General features: G+C 51.7%; 1 protein-coding gene across 5 annotated transcripts in view; it reads left to right on the forward strand.

The window, feature by feature from the left end:
- Positions 1-15,470, forward strand: part of CA14 (carbonic anhydrase 14) — a 93,571-nt gene that overhangs the window by 8,792 nt on the left and 69,309 nt on the right. For 3 of the 5 annotated variants that reach the window (XM_075607718.1, XM_075607722.1, XM_075607720.1), the window contains exons 2-3: positions 796-930; positions 14,402-14,509. In XM_075607718.1, coding sequence (XP_075463833.1) covers positions 14,403-14,509 — 107 coding nt within the window. In that variant the 5' untranslated portion in view covers positions 796-930; position 14,402. The remainder of the gene's footprint in view (positions 1-795; positions 931-14,401; positions 14,510-15,470) is intronic. The other 2 variants (XM_075607724.1, XM_075607719.1) reach the window with 2 other exon arrangements.

Here is a 15,470-nt window from a genome sequence, read left to right on the forward strand (position 1 = left end):
CCCTCATTGGCTCTACCTGTAATGGCCACTGCTGACGCGTCTGCGCATGCGCGACCTCCAGTTGAAGCGCGACCTCGCGCCAACCCTAACATGGCCGCAGTGACTGGTCTGCTCGCGCATGCGCGAATACACCAAGCATGGCGGCGCCCTGTTATTGATGCCATCGGGAGCCCCCGGCGACGCACTCGCCCCCGCAGCTGCCCCCACCGGGATGAGGGTAAGGGAGGGGAACCGGAGGACCGGGGAGCCAGAGGGACCTGGCTACATATACATATACTGATATACATATTTCCCAGAATCCCTTGCTGCAGTGGAAGCGCTGTGTGCTGGGGGATAATGGAGAAAGGCATTATTGCAGACCTGTCTAAGACATGCAAATAAGCATACAGTAATATTTCCATTTGCTATATGCTTTACTGTGGAGGGTTTTTGTCACTTTTTTTTACCCACCATAACTTTACTAAGTGTGGTATATATATATATACACACACATATAGTATATATAGTGTATATATATATACAGTGGTTGACAAATCACCAAAAAATCTACTCGCCACACAAAAAAATCTACTCGCCACCTAGTACCAAACATGTGCTGCTTGGGCCAATATTTACTCGCCCGGGGGTTAAATCCACTCGCCCGGGGCGAGCAAATGTATAGGTTTGTCGAACACTGTATATATATATATAGACTCTTTGAAAAAGCCGAATTGCTGGGTGAAACGCGTTAGAGGTGCAGGGGTATGCCTCCCCTCCTCTTTTTAACCATTTGTCAATAAAGGATTTTCCATACAGCACAGTCCAGCCTCAGAAACTTTCTTCCTGCATCGTGGTGCCCGCTGATCTGCCTCTCCTCGTCGGTATATGTGCCTGTTCTACTTTCCACATCAGCAAAGGAGCACACAGAGCCAGTTTATTCCGTGGACATACGTGAGTACATTACATTGCTGCCCCATGAGAGCTGCCCCAGGCATTCAGGGTCTTAATAGCTCAGGGTGACAGAGGTCTGGAGGGGTTCCAGGACTCCCCCTTACAACTCTCCATGCTCCTGCTAGACCGTCTGCCATCTAGGGGTTAAAACACACAGCCTCAAGCACGCATTTATAACACCACGTGACCTGGTTTCTTAAGCAGAAAGACTTTTATTATTTTTCAAACAGTGGATTAAAAGCTCTGGAGCCCTGGTTGATTGGGGCCTCCACCCCAGTATTTTTTGTTCTCTTATGTGTATACTGGTATTACCTCTCTGGACATAGTGACCTGACCGACTTGGGGGGCCGCTAAATTTCCCCGGGCAGGGAGAGAGCAGGACTGCTGCTAGTGGGCTGGGCAGCTTCCTCCATCCTGATTGGCTGCTGCTGGGTAATGCAGCCAATCAGGAGGAGGTATCATGATCCTGGGGGTGGGGCTAAGGAGGGGATGAGACAGCATGGAGCGGTGAGAGAGGTGTAAGAAAAAAGGGTGGTGCAAATAGCGCTAGAAGCTAACTAAACAATTGAATAAACAGTGCAAACAAATTGAAAAAACACTTAGAGAACCTTATACAGATAAGGCAAGGCTGCCAAGCAACACTGACCCAAAGCACAGTCAGGGTGGAACACAAAGAAAACAATACGAACCGGCGCCTTAAATGTCCAAAGACAGTCTGTGTAATGTCCAAATGGGAAGAAGTACCAAGAAATGCTTCAACTCTTGTTTCAAGAGAGAGGGGATTTGGCCCGGGATTAAAGGGGTTACACCCCATTTGGCCACCCTCTACTCTCACCTGGGAAGCAAGGGGTTAACTGGACTGGGGTCCAGTAATGTGTTTTTACCTTGCTTCAGCATCCTAATGTATATTCCCCTGTAAAAATTTATTGTTTCTGTTCCAGTGTTGCACCAACACATACACTGGGATTGATGTGGGAGGCTTAAGGGGTTAATGAGCTACAGTTTAGGAAAATACAATTGTGTGGGGTCTTTTCAGGAATATCTGGGCTTCAACAGGCTTGATTGAAGTTGGGTGTGAAAAGTACAGAGGGGGTTTGGTGTATATTAACACATCTGGCTGGTAGAGACAGCTAGGACCCAGGCTGGGGCATTGGGTGTGAAATATAGCACCGGTGACAAATGTTCACTACATACAGCCCAGCTTCAAAGGATTTCTTTATGGGGGCCAGGGGTGCGGTTACCCAAGGAGATATCAGAATGAGTGACCTTATTAAATATAAGAATATTATGAGATGTCCTCGGCTGAACGTGCTAAAAGCTACATATGTGTATTCGTGGGACTGATCCGCACATAAGGATTACAGACACATGATGTCTAGCCGGTACTAAGAGACAGATATTAATATCTCTCTTAATTTTAATATTACACGGTAATATTTAGTCTTATTGGGAGCGTCATGCGTGCCGGAATGTATTAATATGACTCGCGTGCCAGCAAGTACTACTGAACCGAAGTTATGAAGTTATTTAGATAGGAAAAGCAGTTTTTAAACGTCCTTGGGTGGGAGGAGTTTTACTCTGAGGAAAACTGTCAACCTCACCACTGATTTATGAGATGGGCTGGGTTTTTGTTGTGTTCAATGAAAAATAATTGTATAAGAACCAGGCTCAGCCTATGGCTATTGTCCTTCATGTCTTTCGTGTCTTGGTGATTTTCAAGATTGCTGTATGAACTGCTAGTCACGATTTCTGACTATTCCATCATTTCCATCTTAAGTAAGTGTCATATTTTGTCTGTTATTTGTATAATCTCGTGTGTTCACCTTTTTCAAGGAATAAATTACATTTTATCATATCTAAGCGTCGTTCAGTTCAACCCAGTGATATTTGGTGTGTATTATTAATAGCCTTTTACAAAGCTACCGTCACAGGCATTAATAAAACTGGAGGCAGCGGTGGGATTGAACTGGACCTATATTACAGTGTTCTGCGGGTTTCTGTGATATTGTCACGGGAGACTCCTATGGCGGGTAGGATCTCGGTGACCGGAACAGCACGAGCGTAGTAGGGGTCACAAGCAGGGGTCCGAGGCAGGCGGCAGGTAGCGAAGTCAGGAAACAAGCAGAGGTCCGAGGCAGGCGGCAGGTAGCGAAGTCAGGAAACAAGCAGAGGTCCGAGGCAGGCGGCAGGTAGCGAAGTCAGGTAACAAGCAGAGGTCGGTAACGAGGAGACTGGAACAGGACAGGGGAGCAAGGACAGGTCTGGGGGCAGGGACTGAGAACAGGAACAAACAGGGACAAGCCAGATTACCAGCAAGGGCTTTTACTGTGAACAGACTTCTATAATACAGGTACAGAAAACAGATCAGGATCAGAGGCATATGTAATACTGAAGGAGTCTGACTTCAAGCAAAGGCAAAACCAACAGTCAGGAAGCAAGCTATAAAGGACAGAGACAGGAGCAACAAGAAGACAGACAGACAGAGGAACCCAGAGCCAACAGAAGGCAGCAGCACACCCAGTGGACAAGGAAGCTATGGCTAGGCAGGAGGTCTAGGCGATCCTGACATTACTCCCCCCTCTCAAGAGCGTTCTCCGGACGATCCTCCAGGCTCTTCCTGGAGGCCTTGATGAAAAGTGGACTCAAGGTGACCCACCTCTGGTGGTTTGTCAGCGGGCAGAGAGTACTCCACAGGTACAGACTGAAAACGTCCATCAGAAAGCCGACAGAGGAATTCAATTCTCTCTCGGAACAGTTGAATGTCAGGATGCATCAACCCAAACGCCAGAGAATCTGTGAGCAGTACGCTTGACTTTGCAGAGTAGGTCACAGGCTCAGCACAGGACGCGTCAGATATTCGTAGATAAACGGAAGAATGTGAGCTTGTCTTCACAGCAGGAGCAGAGGAGCCAGTAGATCCTCCTGACAACCCTCCAGGTTTAGCAAGGTGTCCCTGATGGAAGGCCGACTCACGATGGCCTTCGGACAACACTCCATGTTTTGCAGGAACATAGGGATCAGCAACAACTCTGGACAACCCTCCAGTCTCTTCAGGGAAATCTTGATGGAAGGCCAACTTAATGTGTACGTCAAGTGCTGATAGGAAATCTGTGAGAGGTGCATTTATCCTCATCGGAAGAGCGTTGGCATCAGCATCATGAATATTAGGCATAGCAAGGAACTTCACCAGGGATCCGTCTAACGTCATAGCAGGGGCATCGGGAACAGATACATCAGGCTCTTCACATGCGGCAGAGGGGACATATTCACTTTCCGTGGTCTCTTTTTGTGACCAATATATCTCTTTTAGTTTTGGAATCTGGAACTTCCCAATGGATACGTTCAACTCCATTGCAGAGGCATGGACATCAGGAATGTGGGCATCAAGGATGGGTGCAGACTTTTCACATGGGTAAGTGGGAACATAGAGTTCGCTCTCCATGGTCTCCTCTTGCGACTGCCGTTTCGTGGCATCACCCAATGAAAAACCAGCTATTCGAGTTTTCAGCTCTTCCTCCAGCGAGGCTTTGGTTATGCTCAGTGTGGCCTTCAGCTCCTCATGCTGTTCTTTGGGGACACACTGGGTACTCAAATAATCTTGCAGCATCTTTATTTTGTAGGCAGTCTGGAAACTTTCTTCCTGCAGAACTCGCTGCTTTTCTTCAGCATTCACCCATTTCTCCTTGGTGTCCTGCAGATGTGTACGCAGTTCTCGCAGCTGACTCTGCAGCATATTTTCTGCTTGTGTGCGCCGCTCCAGGGAGACACGTTCTTCTTGCAGCACTCTCTGCATTCTGCAGTGCTGTCTGCACATCTAACTTTTCCTGGGCCAACTGTTTCTTCTCCTCTCCTAATTTATGGAGTTTCTTATCTCCTTCACTGACTTGGACATAGAGATTCTTGCACTCTTGGGTTACAATTTCAAAACTGATATTTAACCCTTCGAAGATTTCTCTCAATGAACATAGTTCTGTGTTGAAGTGGCAACTCTTCTCCTTAGAGGCTTCCAGCTCTGTAGTAAGCCTGTGAACCTCTTTTTGAGATGCTTCCAGTGCTGCGTCAACTTGAGCCATGAAAGTCTGGTACTGGGCAGAATCAGCGTAGGCCTTCTCCAGCTTACTTGACAAGATCAACCTGTCATTCTCCAACTGATATTTTTCTTTTTCCCAGTCACCCTCTGCTTTTTCCAGCGCTAATTGCATCCTTGACTTTTTTTCTATCAATAGTCTCTTCTCCTCTTCTGATTCATGGAGTCTTTTATCTCCTTCACTGGCTTGGACAGAGAAGTTCTTACTCATTTGGTTTATAATTTCAAACCTACTATTTAACTCTTCGGAGGCGTCTCTCATAGAACGTATCTCTGTTTTCAAGTAGCATCTCTCCTCCCGAACGACTTCCATCTCTTTTTTGAAGTAGCAAACCTCCTCTTGGGAGACTTTAAGCTCTGTATTAAGCCTGTCAATTTCCTTCATAGAGATTTCCAGGAATTCGTTACTTTTAGAAGCGAGGCGCCGATTCTCAGCAGCCTCAGTATATGCCTTCTCCAGCTCAGCTGAAATGCCATCCAGGTCACTCTCCAACTGCTCTTTTTCTTTCTCCTAGAGAACACACTTAGCAATTGCTGAGGATAGACAGTTTTGTAGTGCAGAATTAGCTTCTTGCTCCTTATCTAAATGTCCATAAAGACAATCAATCACTTTCTGTGCAGCTTGAAGCGTCTGAGTAAGGGCATCTTTCTTTTCTTCCACTATTCTTGGGATACGTCTGTGAGTTGCCTTAAGCTGCAGCATATCTCTTTCATCAAATGCAGACTCTGAGGTTAAATTTTCATTCTTAATTCCTTCTGCAACTTCCACAGTAATGCCTCCCTTCTTTTTCTTCTTCTTCCTTGCTTTGAGAAGTTCTGAAGAATCAGTGGTACTGTGTTCACATTTACTGCTCAAGACTGTTTGAGTGGGAGCCATAATTTCAGACATGGGGAAACCACACTTCCCAAGAAACCAGTAAAGAGGAAATGTGTCTTTAAAGCAGAAGCATAAGAATGAACAACAGGAATATTAGACACAGAGAGACACAAGATAGGAGAGCTGACCCTTTGAGACTTTAACATCAGTCATAGAGATTATAAATGCAAGGAAAAAACATAGACAGAGAAACCTGTAGTTATATCTGAAACTTTAGAAATCAGGTGTATGGATATCATACAGACAGAGAGAACCTGCAGTTACATCTGAATCTTTAGGCATCAGGCGTAGGGATATCATAAAGACAAAGAAAACCTGCAGTTGAATCTGAAACTTTAGATATCAGGCATAGAAATATCATAGACAGCAGGAAACTAATACAGAGAAAACTTGTAGTTAGATCTGAAACTTTTGACATCGGACATAGGAATATCAGACAGAGAACCCTGCAGTCAAATCTGAAACCTTTGATATCAGGCGTAGGGATATCATATGTTGCAGAGAAACAAACTTTAGGGGAACTTGCAGGTAAACCTGAAACCTTAGAACCAATCATATGAAAAACTATAGATGCAAGAAAATCAAAGCATGCAGCAACAAAATAATGGGAGCACTTTTGTCTTTTGAAATGGGGACCCTGTGAACAGCAGTAGTCCAACCAGGGAAAGCAGTAAATCAAGGTAACCGTCTTAAATAGAAATGTGAGTCTGAAAATCTGCAGTGGCCCACCCACAATGCAGAGACAATTCTTGTCCAGGTAATGAAAGTCTGAAAATGGCAAAAACAGGTACTGCAGGGAGGGTTTTTTTTTGTAAAAGGGAATTCTTCTCAGGGAGAAAGTGGCACAAAAAACCCTGCAGAAACCTTTGCAGCAACAAAACCTTCAGGATCCCAACTGGGATTTCAAAAAACAAAAAAAAAAGTACTTATCTTCCTCCAAGCGGATGGGGTCTGCTGAAGCAGGAAGGCAGAGAATCTGTTCCAGCGGGATTCCAGAAGTGGCCTTTGCTTTCTGTCACGGGAGACTCCTGTGGCGGGTAGGATCTCGGTGAACAGCACGAGCGTAGTAGGGGTCACAAGCAGGGGTCCGAGGCAGGCGGCAGGTAGCGAAGTCAGGAAACAAGCAGAGGTCCGAGGCAGGCGGAAGGTAGCGAAGTCAGGAAACAAGCAGAGGTCCGAGGCAGGCGGCAGGTAGCAAAGTCAGGAAACAAGCAGGGGTCCGAGGGAGGCGGCAGGTAGCGAAGTCGGGTACCAAGCAGAGGTCGGCAATGAGGAGACTGGAACAGGACAGGGGAGCAAGGACAGGTCTGGGGGCAGGGACTGAGAACAGGAACAAACAGGGACAAGCCAGATTACCAGCAAGGGCTTTTACTGTGAACAGACTTCTATAATACAGGTACAGAAAACAGATCAGGATCAGAGGCATATGCAATACTGAAGGAGTCTGACTTCAAGCAAAGGCAAAACCAACAGACAGGAAGCAAGCGATAAAGGACAGAGACAGGAGCAACAAGAAGACAGACAGACAGAGGAACCCAGAGCCAACAGAAGGCAGCAGCACAACCAGTGGACAAGGAAGCTATGGCTAGGCAGGAGGTCTAGGCGATCCTGACAGATATAGTGGGAGCTCGAGAGTAATTGCGAGTTCCTGGGACTAAAGATATTGAACACACAGTGTACAACATATAACACAAGATATGGCATCTCCTCACTGTTCCCCTACTTGTGAGAAGCATTGCCTCCAGAACCAAAGTGCCGGCCATCCGTCTGACTGGAGCCGGGCACCGAGACCAGAGGAGTGCATCAAGTCGGCGCGGGGACCAGCAGCCGGCAAGGCTGAGATTGAGGCAGCGATCGGTGAGCATGAAACCTGGCAGGCTGAGCAAAGATCCACAGCTGCAACCGCTGTAACCATCCAACCGCCCGGAGAGCAGGGAATGGACCCAGCTCCGGGACGGCAGAGACTTGTGGAGGGAGCGGGTGGTCTCGGAGACCACGGAAGTCTTGCACCAGGAGAGGTAACAGCCGATGCGGCAGCCCGTCCATTTTCCCTGAAAGAGCTAGCACTGGTGTGTGCGTTGGGCAAGACGTGGTTCCCGGCGAAGTGGACCCAGTTCCTGGCGTCGGTACCACACCAACCCGCTTATCCCCTCCCAGAACCCGGCGCTTGAGCAACTCCGCTCTGTACTCCGTTACCCCTTGCTGGGGGTAGTCCACCGGTGGCGGAGAAGCTCCAGCAGGCGCTGCGGCACTGCCAACAAACGGGCCACAATAATGCCCGGTGCCCGGACCGTGCGCGGTCGGGTGAAGAAGCCCCTCAGGGCCAGTGCTCACGAGCTGCGGAAAAGATGACCCAGTTAGCGGCATACTCTGATGGCTCCCGCCCAGCCAGGGCGACAACCCTTCACGGGATGAGTCCTGGAGAACCTGGCCGGGCTGCATCGGCAACAGCGGCGGAGAGCGGCAGCCATCCATCTGATCCCGGCGGCGGCGGCGGAGAAGAAGTCGCCACTCCGGCATCCTGCCGGCGGCAATTTTATTTGGGGGGAGGGACAGGGATTGCGGGAGGGGGTTATTCTACCTGGTTGGGATGGAGCCGTGTTACTCCACAAAGACCTGGGACCTTTGTCCTGCACCGTTGTACCTGTACCAAACCCGGGCGCTGTTGCGGCAGCGGCCTGTTGCTTTCCGGCCCAGATGATGCTGGCGGCGGCCACTCCAGTCCCCCTGCAATCGGGACCAACGAAGGCGGCGGTCTCTGCGGGGACCAGCGAGGTAAGCCAGACCAAGTCGCAGGCTGACCCTGACTTATTTTTTCCTATGACTGTACCCTGTTGTTTCACTATAGGGGTGACCGGGGGGTGGCAGGAGATAGGGGTACCAGGGGAGGGGAAGGAAGGGCAGCTTGTAGGGCAGCTAGGCTTCCCCATTACCCTGGCGGAGCAGCAAGGGGACTCTCAGTTAAGAGCCCCACTGTTGCAGCCTTGCTATGGGCTGGAGGTATCGGGGGTTGTGGCAAAGTTAGACCACCCCAGGGTTACATACCGGCCAGGAGCTAAGGTGGGTGCATCTGCACCAGCAACCCTGAGCTCCTCTCCGGTAATGGGGGCACAGCTTCAGGGAGAGGGGCTAGCCCCGTTAGCACCCAGCTCTAGGGTAGGATTGCCTGGGAGAGGGTTGGGTGGGCCAGTGGGAACCGGAGAGGGAAGGCAGCAAGTGAGCCATCCAGATTTCCCCATTACCCTGGCGGAGCAGCACGGGGACTCTCAGTTAAGAGCCCCACTGTTGCAGCCTTGCTATGGGCTGGAGGTATCAGGGGTTGTGGCAAAGTTAGACCACCCCCAGATTCCCTGCCAGCCAGGAGCTAAGGTGGGTGCATCTGCACCAGCAACCCTGAGCTCCTCTCCGGTAATGGGGAGGCAGTGGCAGGGAGATGGCCTCACTCAGGTGTCCCTAGGATTCAGGTTAGGATTAGCTAGGGAGAAGCGGAGTGAGGGAAGGCTGCAGGTAGGTAGCCAGCATCAGATCTCAGTGGGAGAAGAAAGGCCAGTGGTAGCCGGGGAGGGAAAGCAGCAGGTATGGCAGCTAGAGTTCCCCATTACCCTGGCGGAGCCTCAGGGGTCTCTCAGATCAGCAACCCCCTGTTGCAGCCTGGCTATGGGCTGGGGGTATCATGGGCAGTGGCAAGCTTGTGTCACCCCAGGGATACCTGCCAGCCAAGAGCTAAGGCGGTTGCATCTGGAGAGATGCCTCTGGGCTCATCCCTGGTAAGGGGGAGACAAGGTCAGGGAGGTAGGTGCACTCAGGTAGTTCCAGTGACTGGTTTAGGATTGCCCAGGGGGGAGAGGAGTGCAGGTGGGCTGCAGGGAGGTAAGCAGCAGGAGTCATCAGCAGGGGCTGAGGTGCTGGGCCTAGGGGAGGCTAGGCAGGGAGACACTGTGGAGCAGGGGGAGATAGGAGGTCAGTGGGGTGTCAGGCAGCTGGCAGAAGCTAGGGATGGGCTAGGTAGGCAGGAGGTCCCTTGTTCTGACTGGCCAGGAGTGACCCCCCTGACAGATTCCCCAGGGTTCCCAGAGGTGGGGCTGTGGGTAGGTAGGCAGCCAGGAGCAGTAGCCAGGGCTAGGGGGGTACAGCAGAGGGTTCTGTCCCCAGGGCAGCCAAGGGTAGCTACAGGGAGGAAGGGCAGCGCAGTGGAGTGGAGAGGAGTGATGCTGGCCCTAGCAGCAGTGGCGGTAGCAGGTGCTTGTCTCCTGGCCTTCAGTTTTGAGAGGGCAGGGACAAAGCACCTGGGTACCAGGGACCCCAGTACAGGATACTGGGAGATTGCCTTGTCCCAGGGGGCACATGAGAGGGTAGGAGTCAGCACCCCAGGTGGTTTCTGGATTCCAGATATGATGCCACTCGGGCTGGGGACTGCCCTAGAGCCAGGGAGGAGAGGCAAGGGTATAGCGGAGCAGCTACAGGTGGGCACACTGCCAGGGCAGGTAGGGTCCCTACAGGATAGTGACATAGCTCTTTCCCAGACTTGGTTGACAGGAAAGCGACAGTCTGTGCTTGATAGCTGGTCTCTCGCTGATGCAGAGACATGCCAGTCTTTGGGCAGAATGCAGTCTGGTCTGCAGAGATGCCCCTTCACCATTGACTTGGTTCACCAGGCACGGGGTGGGGGGCAGAGGGAGGCAAAGGAGAATGCCCGGCGGCCACGGTGGAGCCCTGCTCAGCAGGATCTAGACTTCACTGTCCACTGTGGCCAGGACAATGTACTGGACAATGCCAGAGGACAATTTTGCCAGGCCAATCCCTCAGGACTTATTGAGTACTTCAAGGACGCCAGTGGTGTCCCAGTGCCAGGGAAGGCAGCTGGGGCACCAGGCACCCATTGAGCAGGGGAGGTGTCAAGAGAGAGGGGATTTGGCCCGGGATTAAAGGGGTTACACCCCATTTGGCCACCCTCTACTCTCACCTGGGAAGCTAGGGGTTAACTGGACTGGGGTCCAGTAATGTGTTTTTACCTTGCTTCAGCATTGTAATGTATATTCCCCTGTAAAAATGTATTGTTTCTGTTCCAGTGTTGCACAAACACATACACTGGGATTGATGCGGGAGGCTTAAGGGGTTAATGAGCTACAGTTTAGGAAAATACAATTGTGTGGGGTCTTTTCAGGAATATCTGGGCTTCAACAGGCTTGATTGAAGTTGGGTGTGAAGTTGGGCAGTTTTTAAACGTCCTTGGGTGGGAGGAGTTTTGCTCTGAGGAAAACTGTCAACCTCACCACTGATTTATGAGAGGGGCTGGGTTTAGGTTGTGTTCAATGGGAAATAATTGTATAAGAACCAGGCTCAGCCTATGGCTATTGTCCTTCATGTCTTTCGTCCTTCATGTCTTTCGTGTCTTGGTGATTTTCAAGATTGCTGTATGAACTGCTAGTCACGATTTCTGACTATTCCATCATTTCCGTCTTGTCGCGGCACTTCCGGGTTGTGACGTCATCACTTTGTAGCAGCGCTGCTTACGTGACTGTCCTTCTCCGGTAGCCAGATGGATAATGCCAGCGGGGTGGATAAGAGGTCTCAGGATACTCGTTTTTCCAACGCGTTTCGAAACCGAACAGGTTTCTACAAAGTGATGACGTCACAACCCGGAAGTGCCGCGACGGAGGTTTGAAAGAGGATTGAAGCCACCGTGTATGTCCCTGTGAACTGTGAACGCGGGACATTGATTATTCACGGAGTGTTAATCTCAAAAGACTCCCTTTCGATGCTAAAGAACCTGGTATCACAGAGAGTTCCTGCTTGTGACACCTGAACCGGTTCCTACTGATGACATCTGTTGGTGTATGGGTAACTTACCCCTAACATGTCCACTTGTATTTAATTTGATGTACGCACAATACTTACCATATTGATTTTCTGATTTAATATATTTAATGCACTATGAGCGTTGTGCGCTGTGTTTTTTTGTATATTTGTCTAACCACATGTAAGTGCCTTCCTATCAGGGCCCGATAGGCCAGAGAGTGCGGCATCTGTAAATGGAGGTGGACATTTTTGCCGCCCTAGATCTGGGCCTATCGGGAAATCCACTAGTGGTTACATAGTATTGTATTGTATGTCTTTATATAGCGCCATCATCATCAGGTAAGATCCCAGCGGGATTGCTGCTTTAGATATTGTGAAGCGGGGACGTCCAGACACTGGTTAAGGGGTTCAGGAAACTAGTCATTCACATCTGGCTTTTTTTTCTAGATCCGACAGGGAAAGGGGAGCGAAGGGGGGGGAAAGGGGAGCGGAGGGGGGGGAAAGGGGAGCGGAGGGGGGGGAAAGGGGAGCGGAGGGGGGGGAAAGGGGAGCGGAGGGGGGGGAAGTGGAGGGGAAAGGGGAGCGGAAGGGGGGAGGAAAAGGGGAGCGGAGGGGTGGGGGGGAAGGGGAGCGGAGGGGTGGGGAAGGGGAGGGGGGAAAGGGGAGCGGAGGGGTGGGGAAGGGGAGCGGGGGGAAAGGGGAGGGGGGGAAGGGGACCGGAGGGGGGGAAGGGGAGCGTAGGGGGGGAAGGGGAGTGGAGGGGAGCGGAGGGGGGGAAAGGGGAGGGGAGCGGAGGGGGGGAAAGGGGAAGGGGAAAGGGGAGGGGGTGAAGGGGAGCGGAGGGGGGAGGAAGGGGAGCGGAGGGGGGGGGAAGGGGAGCGGAGGGGGGGGGAAGGAGAGCGGAGGGGGGGGGGAAGGAGAGCGGAGGGGGGAAAGGGGAGCGGGGGGGAAAGGGGAGCGGGGGGGGAAAGGGGGAGGGGGGGGAAAGGGGGAGGGGGGGGAAAGGGGGAGGGGGGGGGGAAAGGGGGAGGGGGGGGAAAAGGGGGAGTGGGGTGGGGGAAAGGGGAGGGGGGGAAGGGGGAGTGGGGGGGAAAGGGGGAGTGGGGGGGGGAGTGGGGGGGAAACGGGGACTGGGGGGGGAAAGGGGGAGTGGGGTGGGGGAAAGGGGAGTGGGGGGGGAAAGGGGGAGTGGGGTGGGGGAAAGGGGAGCAGGGGGGAAAGGGGAGGGGGGGAAGGGGGAGTGGGGGGGGGAAAGGGGGAGTGGGGGGGGAAACGGGAACTGGGGGGGGGAAAGGGGGAGTGGGGGGGGGGGTGGAGAGCAGGGGGCATATGTATTGTTATAATTTATGTATCCGCATGCCCCCCCCCCCCCCGGGCGTCTGCTCCCCCTTCTTGGTTCCCCGATGGCTCAGGGCTCGCTCTTCGCCCCCCTGTTCCCCGTGACTCGCTCTTCGCCCCCCCCGTTCCCCGTGACTCGCTCTTCGCCCCCCCCCCCCCTGTTCCCCGTGACTCGGGGCTCGCCCCCCCCGTTCCCCGTGACTCGCTCCCACGTTCCCCGTGACTCAGGGCTCGCTCCCCTGTTCCCCGTGACTCGCTCTTCGCCCCCCCCCCCGGTTCCCCGTGACTCGCTCTTCGCCCCCCCCCGTTCCCCGTGACTCGCTCTTCGCCCCCCCTTCCCCGTGACGCGCTCTTCGCCCCCCCCCCCTTCCCCGTGACGCGCTCTTCGCTCGCCCCCCCGTTCCCCGTGACTCGGGGCTCGCCCCCTCGTTCCCCATGACTCGCGGCTCGCTCCCCCATTCCCCGTGACTCGCTCTCCCCCCCTTCCCCCCGGGCGACCGCTTGGTCCCCCGATGTGTCGTCCGGCTGACTGAGGCGCGTGCAGGCGGCGGCAGGAAGTGCCATGTGTGGGCCTGGGTCCTGGCCTGAGGCGCGAGGTTGCGCGCCTGAAATAGGTGAGTTACTGGTGCCATAAGTTGAGGGAGGACGCGCAGTGGTGTGACTTACCTGGGAGCGGGCGGGCCAAGGGAGCCATCTCATTGGCCTGAGGCGGAGTGACGGGCCAATGGTCCAATGTGATTGCCCCTAGGGACAGGGAGACACATACAGACACGCAAACACACATACGACGGTTTGAGAAATATATAGATAGATTCCCAAATAAAGAATCGGGAGCATTTGGGCTGATACACATAAATGGTTTAAATTGGGCACCTCTGAACATTTTAATTCAAGACAGAAGGCCCTCGTTGCTAGGCATCAATATAGACGCTGGGGACAGAGTATAGGATCCCTAGGGTGAAGCGCAGCATACTGCGGGTTATAATGACATCAGGTCTGAGGGTAAAGAGTTGGGCGTATAGGACGCTCCAGTCTGGTGGGCCACTTGGTGGTCAAGGTGCAGATATTCCTCGGGGGGCAGGCTCTCTCTATACAGCTAGCCATGGCATGTTATGGTGTTAGCGTACTGAATAATCAATTGGAATACAAGACTGGGGGATGGAGACTTCAGGGGCATTGTTTGCAGGATTTTACGGGCAGATTACTGGTGTTCGGAACAATAGCAGGGGGAGTGGGTTGATCTCCCCCTTTCCTTTTATAAGACAGCGTGGTACAGTATGTGTGGAAATGGCTGAGGGTATGGCCATCCACATAACGGAAATCGGATAACCGGTTCAGGTGTATGTTAACTGTTATTTCTTTCATTCTAGTATGGAGTGGAGACGTATCATGTTGTTTTGTATAGCCTTCTGGGACAATCACAGGAGAGTGTATACGGCGTTTGGCTCGAATTCCACCAAACGGAGCAGGATGGCCAAGTAAGTTTGGTGTCGGATACAAGGGTTGACGGAAATGATAAGACAACGGAGGTTACATAGTCATACAGACGGGGTGAGCATACATACGTGATGGATTTTGCATGATGCCGAGACCACAGGGCACTGGAAAAATGGAGAATAACCAAGGCAACGGGAAAGGTTGGATTGCAATAAGGCACTCAGAGCTACAGAATGAAATACCAGGGTGGTTTTGGAAAGGTAAACTTGTCGGATATCGGCAAGGATATATATTTGACATGAACATACAGGTCATTTTAATCTGGCCTGTAACTTACATACGCCTATAATATATATTATCTTTAATAACTGTGCATACAATGTCTTGTATATAATGTATAACCCTGCTCACTTATTGTAACTATGTATCTGTAACCATGTATTATTTGTCATCATAACTCTGTGCCCAGGACATACTTGAAAACGAGAGGTAACTCTCAATGTATTACTTCCTGGTAACACATTTTATACATAAATAAAATGAAAGATAGAAAAATGACATATCAATTCTACACTAAGAATATATACTTATCTACAAATACACTTATACAATAAGCTCTGATATCTGTACATTTGTACATATGTGTATGTAGCGCACTTTCCCCCACCACCTGAGAGGTGTGTGGCTACGGTGTGTGGGTGCGGTGCAATACCTGATGGCGCCCAGGAGATCTGAGCCTGCGCTGCTGGGAACCTGGGGTGCACCTTAGTGGTGCTCGGTAGCGCCTCCACCTGTACGGGATTCTAGCGTGTGGAAGACCTCCGTTACAGGACCCGCATGCAATAAACCGCACACTAGTGAAAAAATAACAGTTTTACTACATGCACTTCTGTGAACTATATACATATACCAATATACCACCACACAACCAGGCCACGCAGGGCCGTACCCACTAGCCCTCTGTTCCCCACTTGGAACACAGTCCACAAAGTACTGACGGGG

This window comes from Ascaphus truei, chromosome 7 (assembly GCF_040206685.1).
Source record: "Ascaphus truei isolate aAscTru1 chromosome 7, aAscTru1.hap1, whole genome shotgun sequence".
In the NCBI taxonomy this organism is placed as follows: Eukaryota; Metazoa; Chordata; class Amphibia; order Anura; family Ascaphidae; genus Ascaphus; species Ascaphus truei.